The sequence below is a fragment of the Cervus elaphus genome, chromosome 3 (genome assembly GCF_910594005.1).
Source record: "Cervus elaphus chromosome 3, mCerEla1.1, whole genome shotgun sequence".
NCBI classification, from domain to species: Eukaryota; Metazoa; Chordata; class Mammalia; order Artiodactyla; family Cervidae; genus Cervus; species Cervus elaphus.
In genome coordinates, this window is record NC_057817.1 from 30,210,363 (window position 1) to 30,228,215 (window position 17,853).

The 17,853-nt window shown below is 52.8% G+C and overlaps 3 protein-coding genes and 1 pseudogene across 7 annotated transcripts in view; 2 read left to right on the forward strand and 2 right to left on the reverse strand.

Annotated features, from left to right (window-relative positions):
* Window positions 1–17,853, reverse strand: part of LOC122682197 (tubulin alpha-1C chain-like) — a 1,110,822-nt gene that overhangs the window by 1,042,269 nt on the left and 50,700 nt on the right. The gene's annotated exons all lie outside the window — the stretch shown is intronic.
* Window positions 507–3,952, forward strand: C1QL4 (complement C1q like 4). Its single transcript, XM_043885164.1, has 2 exons — window positions 507–1,744; window positions 3,773–3,952. The coding sequence occupies exons 1-2, from the start codon at window positions 1,208–1,210 to the stop codon at window positions 3,950–3,952; spliced, it is 717 nt and encodes a 238-aa protein (XP_043741099.1). The 5' UTR covers window positions 507–1,207.
* On the reverse strand, window positions 5,212–12,016 carry LOC122682073 (trophinin associated protein). 5 transcript variants are annotated; one of them, XM_043884816.1, is made up of 15 exons: window positions 11,744–11,897; window positions 11,511–11,659; window positions 11,231–11,417; window positions 10,400–10,557; window positions 10,173–10,310; window positions 9,898–9,980; window positions 9,350–9,402; window positions 8,760–8,881; window positions 7,523–7,639; window positions 7,334–7,417; window positions 7,173–7,232; window positions 6,774–6,908; window positions 5,996–6,629; window positions 5,524–5,717; window positions 5,212–5,378 (listed from the first exon to the last, which is right to left on the reverse strand). In XM_043884816.1, exons 1-15 carry the CDS (start codon window positions 11,757–11,759, stop codon window positions 5,331–5,333), a joined length of 2,178 nt encoding a protein of 725 aa, XP_043740751.1. In that variant the 5' UTR covers window positions 11,760–11,897; the 3' UTR covers window positions 5,212–5,330. The 5 variants fall into 5 exon arrangements, with proteins under 5 accessions (XP_043740751.1, XP_043740731.1, XP_043740742.1 ...); XM_043884796.1 differs by lacking the exon at window positions 11,744–11,897 and adding an exon at window positions 11,904–12,016 and having other exon boundaries at window positions 7,334–7,639; XM_043884807.1 differs by having other exon boundaries at window positions 7,334–7,639; window positions 9,898–9,929.
* LOC122682320 lies at window positions 12,120–16,563 on the forward strand (annotated as a pseudogene).

Below are 17,853 nucleotides of genomic sequence, written 5' to 3' on the forward strand. Positions count from 1 at the left end.
GGAGATTTGCCTTTTCCAGTTCGGGCCAACACGTACCCGTTGAACCCTTGACCATATATTATTTGGTCATGGGCACTGAGTGGCAAATTTCTATTCTTTCCTAGTCCTTTTTGTTTGCTTGCGGGCTTTTTTTTTTTTTTTTTTGGTGGGGGTGGGGGGAGCCAGGGAGGGCTCATTTTTGCTCAGGAATCTACCTCTATCTTCTTATGTGTATCTCGACCGCTTTTTTATCCCATCGCTGTTTGTGGCCGCCTTCAGGCTCTGGGAATACCAAACTCAGGGTAGAGGGTGAAAGTAAGGATAGGGTGGGGGCAGTGAATCCCTGCAGAACTGGCTAAGAGCGGGTCAGGAACCGAGAGGCTGGGGGGACGCGGGACGGGGGCCGAGGCCTGCCCCGCCTCCACGCTTCCCTCTTTGGGCGCCAGGGGTCGCTCGGCGCCCCCCCAGGCCCCCCCCACCCCCCGGCCGCTTATAGCGGCTCCCGCCGCGCGCCGGCTCACACCACCCGCACTGCCGCCCAGGGAGGGAGGGGAGGAAGGTTAGGGACGCAGAGAGGGAGAGCGCTAGCAGGAGGAAGACGTGGGGCCAGGGCTCCAGCAGAGGGCTGGGGCCGCGGCTAGGGTAGAAAGGTGGGTCAGGGCTCTCCGAGAGCCAGAGCGCAAACCTGCAGAGGAGGTCGCGTCCGGTGGGCATCACCCGCAGCGCAGAGCCCGGGACGTCCAGAGCGCGGAGAGCAGTCCCAGCTCCGGCTAGAACGATCCGTCTGGGTAGCCGGGGACCTAGGCGCCGCCATCCTCGAGAAAGCAGCTGTCCGGAGAGCAGGCATCCTAGATCCGTAAGAAACCAGCCGTCCGAGAAGCCGCCGATTTCAGGCGCCCGGGAACGTTAGATTGAACGAGAGGGTAATAGAGGACCACGGACTCCGAACCGTCTGGAGCTGCCTCTGGTCCACGGGGGAACCTCCGCCTTGACGGAAGGTTTGGGGAACGGCACCGCTGAGGCGGGAGCCCGAAGGGGTAGGGGGGCCGGGCGCAGCCGTCGGGGGAGTCCCGACCCAAGCCCGAGCCCGGCCACCGCCTCCGGGGCCCGCGGGAAGCCCCAGGCCTCCGGCACCATTGCGCCCAAGAGCGAGGAGGACCTGCTGGCCCTGGCCGCGTCGCGGCTGAGCCGCCGCAAGCGGGTGGCGGGCGCGGCCGTCGGGGTGGCCATGGTGCTGCTGCTGCTGGTGGCCATTCCGCTGCTAGTGCACAGCTCCCAGGGGCCGGCGCACTACGAGATGCTGGGTCGCTGCCGCATGGTGTGCGACCCGCACGGGCCGCGAGGCCCAGGACCCGACGGCGCGCCCGCCTCCGTGCCCCCCTTCCCTCCCGGCGCCAAGGGAGAGGCGGGCCGGCGCGGGAAGGCAGGTCTGCGAGGGCCCCCGGGACCACCAGGTCCTAGAGGGCCTCCAGGAGAGCCGGGCAGGCCAGGTCCTCCGGGCCCTCCCGGCCCAGGCCCCGGCGGAGTGGCGCCCCCTGCCGGCTACGTGCCTCGAATTGCCTTCTATGCTGGCCTACGGAGGCCACACGAGGGTTACGAGGTGCTGCGCTTCGACGACGTGGTGACCAACGTGGGCAACGCCTATGAGGCGGCCAGTGGCAAGTTCACCTGCCCCATGCCGGGTGTCTACTTCTTCGCTTACCATGTGCTTATGCGCGGCGGTGACGGCACCAGCATGTGGGCCGACTTGATGAAGAATGGACAGGTGAGATGCCCCTCTCCCACCCAGCCCCAGACAGGGAAGCTTTCTAAATCCCCCTGCTTTCATTACACAACCCGAATCTCTTCCCCAAACAGCGTCACTAAATCCAAGAAGGTCAGCTTGCCAAGAACTTAGAAATCACTTCACTTAGCCGAAAAGGAATTGGGGGCCAGAGAAAGGAAATGACCTGCCCAGGGTCTCACAGGGACGTTAGGAAGGGTGTCAGAATTAGAACGCAAATCTTATTGTATAAGCAGCTGCTACCTCACAGTCCGTCTGTAGGCAACTATACACCAAACCTCTCTGGTGTCTCACCCTGCCGACTAGCTTCTTTTCTCCTCCTGTCTCCTGCAGCTTTCCTGGCCTTTAGGTTACACAGTCACTCCATGAGCTAGTTACCAGAGTCCGGCTCTTTCAAATTAGTATGGAATCTGAGTTACAGGCGGTGAGCAGTTGGTGGCTGCTCCCGTGTGGGGGCATTAAGCTTAAATTTTTGAGGATAAAGTAAAAAAGAAAGAAAACACTTGCTTGTTTTCCAGGCAACTCTATTGCTAGTTCCAAGGCCTGGAGTCCCTGGTTTTAAAGTGGCCTTTACCCTCAGCTAATACAGAGTCAGTAGGCAGAGGTAGAAGATGTGGCAGCTCAAGGGCCAGCCAGGTGGTCTGCAGGAACGAATTTGGGAGAAGGAAGGAGGCAAAGGACAGAAGCCTCGGACCCCAGCCGGGTCCTGTGGTCAGAGTCGGAGTCACTGCTGCCTTAGCTTGGGAGAAAAGCCCCAAAGACTCAGCTCAGTGTCCCGTTTGAGACACAGAGAGGGAGAGAGGCCTTGGGGTGGGGTGGGGAACTGTGCCTGGGAGGCTAGAAGCCGCAGGGTGTAAGGTTAGGGCTGAGCTGTGACCTCCTCACCCTGCTGTCTGATGGGGTCATTTGACCATGGCGCATCTGGCCAGCTCCTTCCAGCTGTCCAAACCCCAGGTCTTGCTACAGCTGCAGCACCTTTCGCCTCCAAGACCCACAGGCACTACACTGGGGTCTCCTCCCAGCAGAGCCACCCCAGGAACCCAGGGAAAGGGAGTGAGAGCCTATGTGTCAGACTGTAGAGTGTGTGTGCATGATGAAGTGTGTCTGTGGGTGCGGGGTTCGGAGGTGTGAGAGTGGGGCGGTGTCTACCTGCTTGTGGCACGGAGTAGGTGTGCTTGGCCTATGCGGGCTGTCTGTGAGGGGCCGTGGGGGGGTGTGTATCTAGAATGTGTCAGTTCCCGAGGGGGGAGGGCCCCGCGGCTCCCACTCTGTATTCTGTGGTGCGGGCGCTGCGGCCCTGGGGACGGTAAATAGTGATTAGAATAATGATGAATAATTAATGAGTTAATAACCAGCCCCCGGCGGGACAGGAAGAGGGAGGGTGGGGAGGGGGCTGGCGGCGCGAGGCGACCTGCAGCAGCGAGACCAGAAAGGGGAGGGGCTACCTGTTGGGGCGGAAAGCGACCCGACCCCCACGTCGGGGCACCCTCGTGTGCTAGGAGGGGCGATTATACAGACTGGCACCTTCCCACAGCCCGCTCCCTTGCTTGCACACGTACAGGCATGCCTATGCCCTGTCACCGGGGGATGGGAACACGAGTTTAGGAGGTCAAAGCGCGTTCAGAATCTTAGAAATTATCCTAGCGTCGAACTCTTATTTTTTAAGTGATAATACTAATAGAAAATCTATATAGCGTTTCCTTTGTGCGAAGCATGTTTTAACACACTTTACGTGTAGTAACTCATTTAATCCAAACAACCTGATGAGGTAGGTTCTATTACCTCCCACCTTATAGCTCAAATGGAGGACCAGAGAAGGCGTGAAACTTGCCCACTTCCCGGCAGTGAGTGAATGAATGGCGGTGCCTGCGGAGCACCTTGTCTTTCCCGACCCCTGCAGTCTGTTACCGTCGTGTTGCTTTCACAGGTCCAGTTCCACCTCCCTGACCGACCCCTCCTCACCCCAGCTCCGTAGAAAGCGTGAGTGGGTTGTCCTGTTCTCCCTACTAGGTCCGGGCCAGCGCCATCGCCCAGGATGCCGACCAGAACTACGACTACGCCAGCAACAGCGTGATCCTGCACCTGGATGTGGGTGACGAAGTCTTCATCAAGCTGGACGGCGGGAAGGTGCACGGCGGTAACACCAACAAGTACAGCACCTTCTCTGGCTTCATCATCTACCCGGACTGAGCCGGCCCCCGTCCCTGGGCGCCCTCGCTCGCCCTTCGCCTCTGCTCCCCTCCCTACCACCTTCAGCTTGCCCCACCCAAGGCACCACCCCATCCTGAGAGCCGGCGGTGGACGGATCCTCCTGCTCCCGGAGGTGGCCTTAATGGGCGGACTCGTAGTGCTATGGGGTGTAACTGCGTGGCTGGGGAGCTGAGCAAGCCCGTGGAGGAGCAGAGCGCCTCGGGAAGGGACCACCAGCATCCGTGCGCATGCCTGTGAAAGCTGGGGCAGCAGAGCGGCGCGGTCACGGGTCACGGCCCCCTCTTCTGCCGGAAGCTAGTGAAGTTTCACTAGCTGTAGCATAGAGGCACGGAGAGCGAAAAACAGAAGGGAAACTCTGGCTTTGGGGAAGGGAGAACACATCTGGGTGGGAGGAGAGGAGACCGGGTAAGCGCTGGTCCTGTCATGACTTCTCTGCCATCTCCTCCTCCCTCATTTTCAGGCTTCAGGCTCTAGCTTTGGCAGTCTTCCTGTGAACTGGGGGAACCAGTTGGTTCTTTCCTAGCACTTAAAACTCATCCTGTACAGTCTCCATATCACTCCCATCTGGGTTAGGCCCTGGGGCTACAGCTGCTGCTGCCTCTTCCAATAAAGTAAAGTTGGAGAATGTGGGTGCCTCTTAACTTGGTGCAGAGTAGGGGAAAGTGACTGAACCCTTCCTCACTCCTCTCAAGGACCCCTACCCTATTACACTGTCAGAGGCAAAGGTTTAGTTATCCCTGCAAGGTCTGCCTCTGGGGGAGAAGAGGAGGGGAGTGGCCCAGGGTTTCTATTCGGATACAGCAAGGGTGTCAGTTTCAGGAGAGCTTTGAGGCCTTCTACTACAGGGAGACACCAACCAGTGACACTAACAAGGGATGATCTCAGAGATATGGGTCTGGTGCTTCTGCTTTTTGCCAATGCCATGGGGGGGAAGAGTTCTAGGGAGCTCTATGCGACGAGTGAGTTGCTGATGGCTCCTGGGAGTGGCCAAGATTTCAAGGAGGGAGAAAAGCAGGTCCCCAAAGTCCTACATTCACCTCCCACCCCCCAACAGATTCACTCTTAGAGCCTGCTGGGAGTGGGCAGGGGTGGGGTGACCTGGTCAGTTCCTAGGTGAGGGAGGCTGGGGGAGGGGGAGAACCCAAGGCTGACCTCTAAGTTGGAGAACACTGCCACCAAGTGGACAAGAGCAACATAGCAGTAGCTGGCCTAGGCAGGACCACAGGAAAAGACACTTGGACACTTTAGAAACTTTATTGAAGGACAAAAGGGTGTCAGTTCCAATCCACGGTGTGGAAAATAAATAAGGTTAAAAGGAAGGAGCAAGACAGGACAGGAGTGAGTGGATGCGGATGCCTCATGACGGAGAATCCTGTGGGGCAGCAGAACCAACTGGAATAAAACACTAGGGAGAGAGAAGACTTCGTCACAGCCCAGCCATTCTTGAACTGTAGCCAGCTCTTCCCACTGTAAAGAAGCCGAGGTCCGCCCCCTGCCCCCTTCCCACAGGCCTCTGTGCAGGTACAGCTGGCTGTGGACCGAAGGCTCACCAGGGCATCCTGCCATTCCAGCATCATGGCCACGGGGTTGGTGCAGACCCTGGTGAGGCCTGAGGGAGGGGCTCGGCTGGTGTAGAAGGCACACTCATCATCCAGGCAGGCCTCGTGGAAGCCGTGGATGGCGGTCAGACATGCTTTGAGGCGCTGCCTCAGGGCCATGGTCCGAGGGGCCGGATGGCTGGGACCTGAGGGCCAAGGGCCATGGAGAGTTCAGGGTGGACTCTGAAGTCCAAGACTTCCAACACAGACTGCCCTTTCTCACCCTACACCAGGGCCAAGCCAATTAGGAGTACAGGGCTGAAGGTGCTATACCACCCACCCGCCCACCCCAGTGGGAGAGCCAGGCTGGGGCAAGGTAGGTAGGGGAAAGAAAGCATGGGATCATCTGGTGCAGGGTAGGCCCCGCTCCCAGCAAGAGATGAGAACCTCCTTTGTTCACAACCCCACCCAAGCAACTTCTTACCTGTCGGGCCTGGTGAGAGCTTCAGAGACTGGAGTGAGCGGATACGGGGGCTGGCACAAAGTGGGCGCTGGGAGGAGAAGGTCAGGCTGGTGGTCGCTGGAGCCCACTGACTGGTGCGGGGCTGTGAGCTGGACTCTGGATTTCTGAGTTCCAGGGAGCAGGCTTCTGATACCCCCGGATCTACGGTAGTGGAGGGCTCTGGGAGTCCTACCTGCCCCTGGGGGCAGGCCTGAAGGGGTCCAGGTTCTACTGGAGGGCTGGGCTCTGATGCCTCAGGCTGCTCTTGGGTGGAGGGCTCTGGTTTCTCAGGCCTCCTCCCAAGGCAGGACTCTGGGGGGCCTGGCTCAGCTGGAGGGCAGGGTGGGGCAACCTCAGGCTTTGCTCCAGGGCAGGGCTCTGGCTCCCCACACTCCTCTGGAAAGTAGGGTTTTGGCAGCTCAGGGTGCTGTAACAGTCCAGGAAGGTGAAAAGCCTCAGGTACTTTTTCAGGAGCATTCAGAGTTCTAGAAATCTCAGCCAGCAGGGGCTGAAGTTCCACCATATCCAGAGAGGAGCTTCCATTAAGGGGGGCACACTTGCCCTCTGCCAACCCCTCCACTTCCTGCCGCAAAAGCTGCTGCAGGATACTGATGCGCTGTGGGTAGGAGAGAGCATGATGTCAACAGCACGTCTTGTACCCATACTGTCCTGTTCCCATGCCCCGCCCCAATGCCTATTTCTCAGTCCCAACCCTGTCAATGCTCATCAGCCATTGAAGCTGTTACCCACACCAGCCCACCTGCATCTTCAGCTCCTGGAAGTTGGGGGTTCTACTGGGGTGGGGTCCATAAGGAGTCGACACAGGTGGCTTCCCAGGCCCCTCCTGCAACCTTATACCACTCTCCTGGTCAAATAACCGTACTGCAATCTGCTCCTGCCACATGGGAGGAGAGGGGGCCACATGAGGAAGCAAGGTTGGGGTAAGAAGAAGACTAGTTTGAGTCCCACCCTCATGAGGAAGGGATCAGGTCCTTAACTGAGTGTCCCCAGACTTGGATTAGAAAGGGCAACAGAGAAGCAGGGAGAGTTGGAGGGTTAGACAGCTTTTTCATAAGAGCCCACCTGCCTCAAAAATGCTGGGCCTGAGATCAACAGGACAGAATGAGGTATCTCAGGATGGGGAAGTTCAGATACTTACCCAGGGCAGGGCAGACTCTTCAGGGCAAGGTTGAGGGGAGAGGCCACTCAACCCTCGGGCCTGGGTCAGAAGTGAGATGCCATGACTCTCCCTGTACCCATCCATCATCCTCTTCCTCCCCCAGTCCTGGCCTAGGCCTGTGACCACCCCCGCCCTCTTACCTGCTGAACTCTGGAGGCTGATGGGAGTGGTGTGAACTGGGTTTTGGGGCGGGTGGCGAGACGCCGCAACACTGAATATGAGATCTGGGGAGAGATGGGGGTGGCTAAGCAGGGACAGATCGAGACCAGCAGGGATCCCAGCCAGACTGTTCTGCCCTTGCCCAGCCCCCAGTAGCTGCAGATACAAACTGGAGCTGAGGGGCCAGGGGATGGTACACGCTGAGCCCGTCCAAAGGGTGATGGCCGGGTGATGGCAGGTGGCACTGCTTGGCCAGGGGAGGGCATCAGGCAGGAGTCACAGCCGTCCTGTGGAGAAGAACCGGGCAGAAGAGTGATCCCTCCCACTTGGCACTGCTCTGTCCTGTTCTCACTTCAGCAACCAGTGAGATTCTTTAAGAGCTAATCAAATCATGTCCCTCCCTTGGTCATCCCCCTCCCCATGGCTTTCCACTCATTCCAAGTCATAACCAAGGTCTTATGCTGGTTTATAAATCCTTACCCAACCTGATCCTGTCATTGCTCTAACCCCTCACTTCCTCTCCTTCTTATTCTGCTTTAGTCTTGCTTTTCTGCTGATCCTTAAGCATAACAGGTAGACCCCCTGTGTATATCTGAAGTTCTCATGTCCTGGAACATTCTTCCCCCAGATATCTGTGGGGCTCACTCCCTCAAATCTTTCTACTCTTCACGTAGCCACACCTCAGTGATACTCGCTTGACCCCTGAAACTGCAATACCACCCACTCCCTCCAGTCTTCTTCCCTTATAGTACCTTGGGGGCTTCCCTGGTGGCTGAGACAGTAAAAAAATCTGCCTGCAATGCAGGAGACCCAGGTTCGATCCCTGGTTTGGGAAGATCCCCTGGAGAAGGGCATGGCTACCTACTCCAGTATTCTTGCCTGGAAAATTCAATGGACAGAGGAGCCTGGCAGGTTGTAGTCCATGGAATTGCAAACAGTTGGACACGACTGAGCAACTAACAATTTAGTACCTTACCTTTTTTTTAACAGATAACTTATAACCATCTGACATACTATATATTTTACATGAGTGTTTATTTTCTGTCTCCCCTTCTAGAATGTGAACTTATTTCCTATTGTATATCCAGAACCTAGAACAGTGCTTGGCACACAGTAGCTGGTCAATAAACCCTTGTGTGTGGAGGAAATGAATGAGCTGTCAGATCTGTCTCACTCTCAGCACTGACCTGATGGTGACATAAATATGACTGTGACCTCTGGAGGCCTCCAGGGGCCAGTGCCACTCTGGAGAGGGCTTGGGTCCATCTAGGACAAACCAGGACCCAATAAACATGCTGAGATCCAAGCGGGGACTGCTTGGCTCTACCCACAATCCTCACTGCTGCTGGGGAATCCCTCATGCACATCCTCTGCCCCTTCACCCATCCCAGGAGGATCCCATCTCACCCTGGTGTGGGTTTTATCTCGGGTTTCTTTTAATGGTACCCGCTGGGCCAGGCCGAGGGGGCCGCCTCCTCCTTCATCTGACTGAGTGACAACTTCAGGTTCTCCTTCAGGCAGAGAGGAAGCTAGGAGGAGACAGGAAATTTGCTGTAGTGTCTGAAACACACATCAAAGTCTGGCACATGGCTTTGCAACCTCCGGAAAGGGTATGCCAGTTTGACAGCCACCATTGTACCATCAAGGTTGGGGACCCATCCAGTACCCCTTTGAACCCAGCACTATCTCAGTAGTCACTCATTAATCTGAATACCCTGAGTGGGCTAGGGGTGTGGTGATGGCTCTGAGGAGCTGACGATAGGACAGTGAGTGGAAGGTATATCTTGCAGGAAGTGGCAGAGAGAGGATAGAAATGGGGACCACCTCCTCTGACACAAGTGCAACCGGGCAAACCTCTGGCCTATGGAGAAGGTCTCTTCCTCTCTGTCTCCTCCTGATCTGCGTTCCCGCCACAGCCCTCCTGAGCTTTCTCTCGGTTTGCTCCCTACATGCAGGCTCCCAGCTGACGTTCTCTCCCCGTGGCCAGACACACTCACCAGGCTGCACAGGCTGCTCCAGAAGGGATCCCAAGGCCTGGCTCACTGAAGTCCTGAGGACAACAAGGACAGTAGCAAGCAGTCACTGAGTACCAGATATGAGCTGGGCACTGTGCTAAGTGCTTTACAAACATCATCTAATTCTCACAACAACTTCAAATGATGATACAAACATTGTCCTCATTTGACAGATTAAAGAAACTGAAGCTTGGCAGGTAAGGCAAGCTTGAACAACTCATAAGTCCTGAGAGTCAGGAATCAAACCCAAACCTCATTTGTTCCCACAGTCTATGCTCTAGCCACTACACAAGGGATGGCACCTCTCATTTCTTTCCCGTTCCACCCCTCACAACCTGAAGAAACAGATGCCATATTGAGGCTGGACTACAAAGGCCTGAACTTCATTGCAAGGGTTCACCCTGGGCATTCACAGATTTTCCCCCCGCCCCCAGGCTGGTGGGAAGTCCTAAAGTTACCAGAGGGCTCTGCCCTGAGGGACCCCTGTATCAGACACTGAATCATTCTTTTCCAAATGACCCCCTCCTTACTTGCTGCTGCCACTGGTCTCTCTTCTTAGTTCCTGCAAACAGGGAGGAGCGGAGGGGTGAGAGGAAGATCCTAAAGGTGGAATCTGAGCCACACCGGAGCAAGAGAAAAAGTAGAGTCAGAAGCAGGCTCCAAACCTTCAGGTTTCACAACCAAGCCCATCAGCCTCCATACAACACCTCTGCTCACCAGGAGGTACCTTCCATCCCAAGGCCGAGCTGTGTCCTTAGAAGGAGTTCCCAGAAGCACCTAGTATCAGCCCCTCAAGAACACTCACCAGAGCCTCCAGCCTCTGGGGACACAAGGTTCGACCTCTAGGCCCTGGTCCCTCCAGCCTTGAGAAGCAGGAAGCCCTGACAGGGTCCAGTCGATGGGTAGGGGTTCTGGGGGCCAAATATGCAGAGGCCCGGGCATCCTAGGACCCCAATAGAGACTCTCAGTACAGGCTCGGGATTCCCTCCTCAGCCTACCCCAGCCTGATCTCCTCCTATCCCGGCTCATTACCTGACCCCTCCGGATGGTGCCTCCCTGGCTCCCTCGAACCAGTACTCTCTGAGCCAGACTGGGCTGGCGCCCCAGGCGACAGCTCTTCACCCCCTCACCTGACAGGATGGTGGCCAGGGCTGCAGGGTCAGCCACAAACTCTATGGTCCCTGGACCCTCTGCAAGGGAAGAAGAGAAGGAGAGAAGGGATAGGAAGGAGGGGAGGCTGAGGGGCTGGGGAGCCTAGCATTGTCACCTTGAGGTGCAAGAGTGAGCCAAAGAGACTCATATAACTGAACTCAGCTCAACAAACATTCATAGGACTTTAATCTGCATAAGACACTATTCTAGACACCGCCACCCAGAGATGAATACGACAAAGCCCCCATCCCTAGGAAGCTATCATCAAACCATAGAGAGGTAACAGATTCAAGTCAAAGTATGGACATATTATAAAAGAACTGCAGGGAATTCCCAGGCGGTACATTGGTTAGGACTCAGCGCTTTCACTGCCTTGGCCCAGGTTCAATCCTTGGTCCAGAAACCAAGATCCCATAAGCTGCATCTAATAAATGAATGAATGAGTGGATAAATGAATGAATAAATAAACAAGTAAATAAAGTTCAGCAAATAATTAGAACAAAGAACAATTGATAGTGACTAGGGGAGCAGGAAAAGGCTTTAGAAGAAATGACACACTGTTGAAGAAAAGAAAGGGCCTCTAAAAGCAAAGAGCTTTCTAGGAGCAGGGACTAGGAATTACAGTAAGCAGGAGAGGCAGGACTACCAAGCCTCCAAACCCCAATGCACCAACCCATTCTCCCACCCAGTTCTACAGCCTCCAATAGATACCTGTCTGGGGAGGTGGCCTAGGGCCCACATTTTGACCCCCATGGCTAGGCCTGAGCTCCTCCAAGGGGTTCCGGAGCTGAGGGCTCCCCACCAATTTCTCAGATTGCTCTGTCTGACATGTGGCTTTCAGCCTGGGGCCTGCTGAGTCTGCGAGAGGGCGCTGAATACTGAGCTTCTGCCCCAATCTCTAGGGTAAGGGAGAAAAAAAGCTGAGCTCTGCGTTGGGGTGCATTGCTGCTTCCTTGTAGCTACTGTCTTCACTCCCCCAGGCTCCTCTTACCCTTGGATCTTGGTTCTCCTGGTCCACGGCGCTGGGTTTGACTGTGGGGAGAGGTGGGCGTCTCTGAGAGCGAACGGGAATCTTGCTAGGAGTGGGAGATACACCCCGGAGGAGAGGATCCTTCCTGGCTTGGAAGGTGGTCATGAGGACTACAACGAAAAGGAGAAAAAAGCATCAGGAATCAAAGGTCAGCCAGTTCGAGGTTTCGGTGCTGACATTCCAGATACTCCTACCTCCGCCCAAATCCATGCGCCCAGAAGACCCGGCGCCTGCAAGGGCGCTTTTCGGTCATCTGACACTCTGAACCTTCTATTTTGTCCCAGGACCCCGAACTGCCTCTCTTCCCTACGAGCGCCGGCAGCCCTCATTCCCGCCAAGATCTCCGTGCCGCACCTCCCCCTGAACCCCTCAGGGTCTCCCCCACTTTCTTCGCTTTTCCCCCCGACACTCTCGGCCTCTGCTCCAGGCACTTCCCCAGTTTGTAAAATACGCCAAGCTCCTGATTGGCTCGTCTGCGCTCCCGCGGAGGCGCGTGACGCAGGATTCAGCTATCCAATCTACAGGCTTCGGAGGCGGGGCCAAAAGAAGGACTAGTTGCCAAGCCGCTTTCTGGCCAGGAAAAAAAATGACCCGACTCAATCAGCCAATCCGAGAGCGGAGCGCGGGGTGGAAGAGGAAAGAGGAGACCGTTCTGAGGTCCAGGAAGGCGTCGGCTCTGAGCCTGGGCAACAACGGGCGCTGGCGAACTCTCGCGAGGTCTCGGGACTGGTGCAGGAAGGTCCACTCTCTCGGCATTGTGGGAAGGGCTTGCGTCCTGAGTGAGACTAACTGACAGTGTTGGAGGCTGGCCCCAGCCCCTGACTCAGCTCTGATCAGAGTTAGGCCGTCAAGCTTTGGGGAAAAGTCTGCCTGGGTCGAGGAACTGCCTCCAAACGGGCGGAGAGGTCTGGAGAAAATTGAACTAATAGTAACAAAAATGAAAGGTTACAGTGAAAAAGAGAAAAAAAGTTTTCCGTTTTCTCTTGCCCTTTTCTGAGTTGTTTTTTTTTTTTTTTTTACTTTAACTTCCGGATCTGTAGTCGGTAATCAAGGCTAACTTGATATGTAAACTACAATCTATATGTATCTCCCTTAAACTCTGCGTGAGCTACATTGTGCTCCTGTAGCTCGTTAGTTACATTCTAACTCAATGCTAATCCCATCCTGTGTTTGGTTCTCACCTTTACAACAGTCTTGGCAAAGCTCCCCTTGTAGTTCTCTTTTTTTTTTCCTTATACTACAGAAAGGAGGCCATTGTACAATTCATGAAAGACAATGGACCCAACTGCTGGGCTACCTTACACTGTGGAGAACGAAATGGCAACCCATTCCAATATTCCTGCCTGGATAATTCCATGGACAGAGGAACCTGGTAGGTACAGTCCTTTGGGTCGCTAAGAGTCGCATAGGACTTAGTGACTAAACAACAACAGCCTGACTCTAGTCTGTTAGTGTTTTTGAAACAATGCAAGAGGAAAAAAAATACAAGATCCTTACACATTTGTTCCACATCACTGACCCCTGACTGTGAGCCCTCATCTATATGATTCCCCAGATTCTTCAGTGGGGGAAGGGGGCCACAGTTCTTGAGGCATGTTCTCCCCTCCAGGCTGGCTGAGGTTTAAAGCCACCTTTCTATTTCCTCCAAATTCTCTCCATATTTTTTTCTTTCCGGCTTCAGTGGACAGAGAAAACCAAGGTTTTTGGCTACATTAGAAAATTCTTTTTTTCACTCAAGCTTTATGAATGGTGAGGTATGGTCTTCATTTCACAGATAAGAAAGGAGACTTAAATGAGGATCATTGGGGCAGTCGTGAGGAGGTGTGCAGCTTGGCCCTGGCAGTGTTATAGCCACACTTTCCGGGAAACAGACTCACTCAGAAGGACAATGCAGATAGTGAAGTGCAGTTTATTACGCCGGCGGGCCCAAGGCAGAGTCTCCTCGTAGCCAAGGATTTGTGAAAATCTTTTATACCCCATGTGTATGTGTCCAAACCCACTATCCCAATTCCCTTGAGACTTACATAAACAAAGGAAGGGTAAATACAACTACAGTAACCCCATCATTCACATGTTATGTGTTCAAACAGTCAATAATCAATAAGCCCGCAGTTACATTCCAAATAGTTAATAACCGATAAGCCTGTGCTTACATTCTGATAGATAGTGTCCGGAGGCAGGGGTGATTAGTGTCTGTTTTCTCTTCTTTAAGATTCCCCTGCCCAGAGGGGGGGTCTTATCCTTCCATTGTCATTCCCACAGGCGCTAAGCACAGAGTTCAGAGTCCACTGGAGAGGTGGCCGCGCACGATCAGCACAGACAGGCCTGAGATGGAGTCCAGGCCCTATGAATTCCTTCTTCAGCAGCACAAGTATTGGGGGCAAGGAGGTTAACAACCTCTGCCTGGGCACCTCCACAGTGTCAAAGGTGGAGGAGGCCAAGAAGCTAGCAGGCTGCACGGCAGTGGAGAAGGAGGTGAGGAATAACCAAGTGTTGGTAACTGGTAGTGACTCTACAATTGTCCACGCAGTGCAACAAATAGCTAAAAGAGTGAAATGAGGGAATCTGAACCAAGTTTGTATTCCCACTTCCTTCCAGGCCCATAAGTTTATACTGCAGTATGACTTATCTCTCAGTGAACCAGAGATCGGCCATGCCATCGATGGTGCTGTTGAAGTAGATGCTGACCTCAACCTCACAAGGGCGGTGGAGGCCGCCTGACCCAGAAGATTGTGGCCGGCAAAGCCATCCATTTCATTGTGATCGCTGATTTCAGCAAAGATTCAAAGAACCTCGGGGATCAGTGGCACAAGGGGATCCCCATCGAGGTCATCCAGTGTCACAGTGAGCTGAACCGGGACCCAGAAGTTCTGGGGCGCGATTTAACTTCCACTGGCTATCAACAAGGCACGTCCTGTGGTGAGGGATAATGGGAACTTTATCCTGGACTGGAAGTTTGACCGGGTCCACAAATGGAGTAGAGTGAACACAGCTATCAAAATGATCCCAGGCATGCTGGACATGGGCCTGTTCATCAACACAGTGGAGAGAGCCTACTTCGGGATGCAGAACAACTTGGTGAACAGGAGGGAGAAGCCGTTCTGAGCCGGCCTTGCAGGAGCCTAGTGTGTTCCTCTCGTGTCCCCAACCCACCTCGGAGGCGGCCACGTCTCTCTGAACCTTTGCCTTAATATGTCTGTGCCAGGTGTAGAACTTGAGAGGGTGAGGGGAATGGGCCATGGTTTCAAATGTACAGGACACATAGATTCTCTCCCTGACTCCAGTGTTTCCTATCGCACAACCCTGGGAGTTATTCTTGAATTCCTCTTTCCCTCCCCTTCCAATTTCCTCTTCACACCTTTTCATTATCTTTGGAATTCATTTTCTTGCTTCCTCCTCATTACCTTCAACCTAATCTCCCCTAGAGGATTGCAAAAGTCTCCCACCATCTGTTCTCTCTTGCTCTCCACAATAATCCATTCACCCTATAGCAGCTAGAATAATCTTTCCAAAATGCAAATCTGATTATATTGCCACTGTGCCTTGACTTCTCCCCACTCCAACTCTCCATCTTATATCACTTTCCCGTTCTTCTCTGTTTTCCAACTCTATTGCCACTCCCAATCCTTGAAATTTGTCATGTTCCTTCTAGTCTCTCTGTCTGGAATACTTCCCAGCATGCCTATTCACACCTCCAAATTGATGTTCACTATTACTTTCTTATAGAGGCCTTCCCTGAACCCCTCTACTCACAACTCCCTAATCTTTAAAAAAAAAAGTTTCCTTAGTTGTGTGCACTCACAGAACTGTTTCCTCAGAGCTTTTATCTCAGTTGGTAATTGTATATTCACTAATGTGAACATAATATGTCATATTTATAAAACCTGAGCTCTCCTGCTAGACCTCCATGAAGGTGGCAACCTTTTTATTTTTGGCTTACATTATGTTTTCAGTGCCTTGCATTGTTCCTGGCAGTAGAGGTGTTCAATATTTGTTGAATGAGTCAAGAGATGAATGAATAATTGATCAAATGAATACATGGAGAGATAGCAAAGACCTCCGAGAACAAGTAATATTTGAGCTTCCTTTTTATAAGAGGGAAGGCTCTTCTAGTCACTCAGAACAGAACTTGCAAAGGCTAGGAACACATAAGTCCTCAGGGGTGGATGGAACATAGGATATTAGGTAATAAAACTAGAAAGATGATCTGACTGGAGGGAAGGTGGGTGTCACCTCATTCTACTAACAGGTACAGTGAAAGTACCAGATCCCAACTACTAGATCAGCAGGGATGGCTGCTGAAAAATACTGTGCACTTACTGTGTGTAAGGCCCTTTGTCAGACATTTGGTACACACACAGGAGTAAGGCTGAAGTCCGAAGGATGGAGAAACACCAAGGATGGAGAAACACCACCGGAGGCTGGCTGCACAGTGGCTTTATATGATTTTTTATACATATTTATACAATTTTATACCAGCACAGTCCAGGTCCAAGTTCACACACCTGGAAACTTGAGTTTGTCAGGCTACCCAGAGTCGGTCTTGGGATCACACTAATCAAATTTGTAAGAGAAATTTAGTGATTTACCATGAGCAACATACCTTCTGGTACCAAAATATTTATGTTTGCTCCTCAGGGCAATACCTTCACAACATCAACATACAGGGAGACTGATTTTATACCATAGAAGCCTTTAAAAGAGCTGATAATCAGAGTATCTGCCACACTTATAATAGCATCTAACCTATTTTCTATAGAGCAGTCTGTGACCTGCTTCTGTTTGTCTTTGCTGGACCTTGAATATGGGGAGTTGCAAGCCACTTCTCTTGTTTTATTCTATCACCTCCCGCTTTACTCCCTGTTTTCCCCTATAGACACCACTATAATGTGACTGATATGTTTTTAATTATGCATGTGTATAAAATGGGGCTTCCCAGGAGGCACTAGTGGTAAAGAACCCTCCTGCCAGTGCAGGAGACATAAGAGATGCAGTCGATCTCTGGATTGGGAAGATCTCCTGGAGGAGGGCATGGCAACCCACTCCAGTATGCTTGTCTAGAGAATTCCCATGGACAGATGAGCCTGGCAGGCTACAGTCCATAGGGTCGCAAAGAGTTGGACAGGACTGAAGCGACTTAACACATGCATTTATAAAATATGTAAGGTTGTATGTTTGTTTCCTATTGCTACTGTAACAAATGCCACAAATTTGGTAACTTAAAATAATGCAAATTTATTCCCTGGGGGTCAGAAGTCTAATATCAAGGTTTGGCCTGGATTCATTCCTTCTGGGGTCTTCAGAGGAGAATCTGTTTGCTTGCCCTTTTCAGGTACTAGAGGTTGCCAGCATTCCTTAGCTTGTTGCCCCTTCTTCCATCATTCTAACTTCTTGCTTCTGTTGTCACATCTACTTCACACTGTGATCTCCTGCCTCCCTCTTATGAAGACTTTGTGATTATATTGGTCTGATCCATGTAATCTAGGATTATCTCCCCATATTAAGATCCTTAACTACATCTGTAAAGTCCCTTTTGCCATATAAGATGTTAATAACTTAGAGATTCAGAGGATAAAGATGTGGACGTTTTTGGGAATTCATTACTCAATGTACTACAGGTTATTGAGTGTATGTGTTTTTAATTTGCACAAACATTGCCTTGTGTGTGTGTGTGTGTGTGTGTGTGTGCGTATTTGGAAAAGGAAATGGCAACCCGCTTCAATACTTCTTGCCTGGAAAACCCCATGGACAGAGGAGCCGGGCATGCTACAGTCCATGGAGTTGAAAAGGGTAGAACATGACTGAGCATGCACAAGCTACGTTTTGTTTTGTTTTGTTTTGTTTTCCCTGCCATGCTGTGCAGCGGGCAGAACTTCCCCTGACCGGGGATCAAACCTGTGCCCCTTGCAGTGAAAGCACAGTCCTTTTTTTTAGAAAAAATTATTTATGTATTTATGGCTGCACTGGGTCTTCGTTGCTGTGTGGGCTTTTCCTAGTTGTGGTGAGTGGGGACTGCTCTCTAGTTGTGGTATGCAGGCTTGTCTTCGCGATGGCTTCTCTTGTTGCAGAGCATGGACTCTAGGGTGAGTGGGCTTCAGTAGCTGTGGCACGAGGGCTCCATAGTCATGGTTCTGGGCTCCAGAGCAGTCGCTCAATAGTTGTGGTGCAGGAACTTAGTTACTCTGTGGCACGTGGGATCTTTCTGGATCAGGGATTGAACCCGTGCCTCCTGAATTGGCAGCTGGATTTTTTTTTTCCACTGAGCTACCAGGGAAGCCTGAGAGCATAGTCTTAACCACTAGAC

Bases quoted from the DNA above. Each gene is read 5' to 3' on its own strand.
- C1QL4 (XM_043885164.1), top strand. From the start codon at position 1,208: ATGGTGCTGCTGCTGCTGGTGGCCATTCCGCTGCTAGTGCACAGCTCC. The intron at 1,745-3,772 runs GTGAGATGCCCC...TCTCCCTACTAG, and splicing joins ACTTGATGAAGAATGGACAG to GTCCGGGCCAGCGCCATCGC.
- LOC122682073 (XM_043884786.1), bottom strand. The intron at 7,640-8,759 runs GTGAGATGGGAT...TCTTCTCCACAG, and splicing joins GAGATAAAACCCACACCAGG to GACGGCTGTGACTCCTGCCT. The intron at 6,630-6,773 runs GTGGGCTGGTGT...TCCTACCCACAG, and splicing joins TCCAGGAGCTGAAGATGCAG to CGCATCAGTATCCTGCAGCA.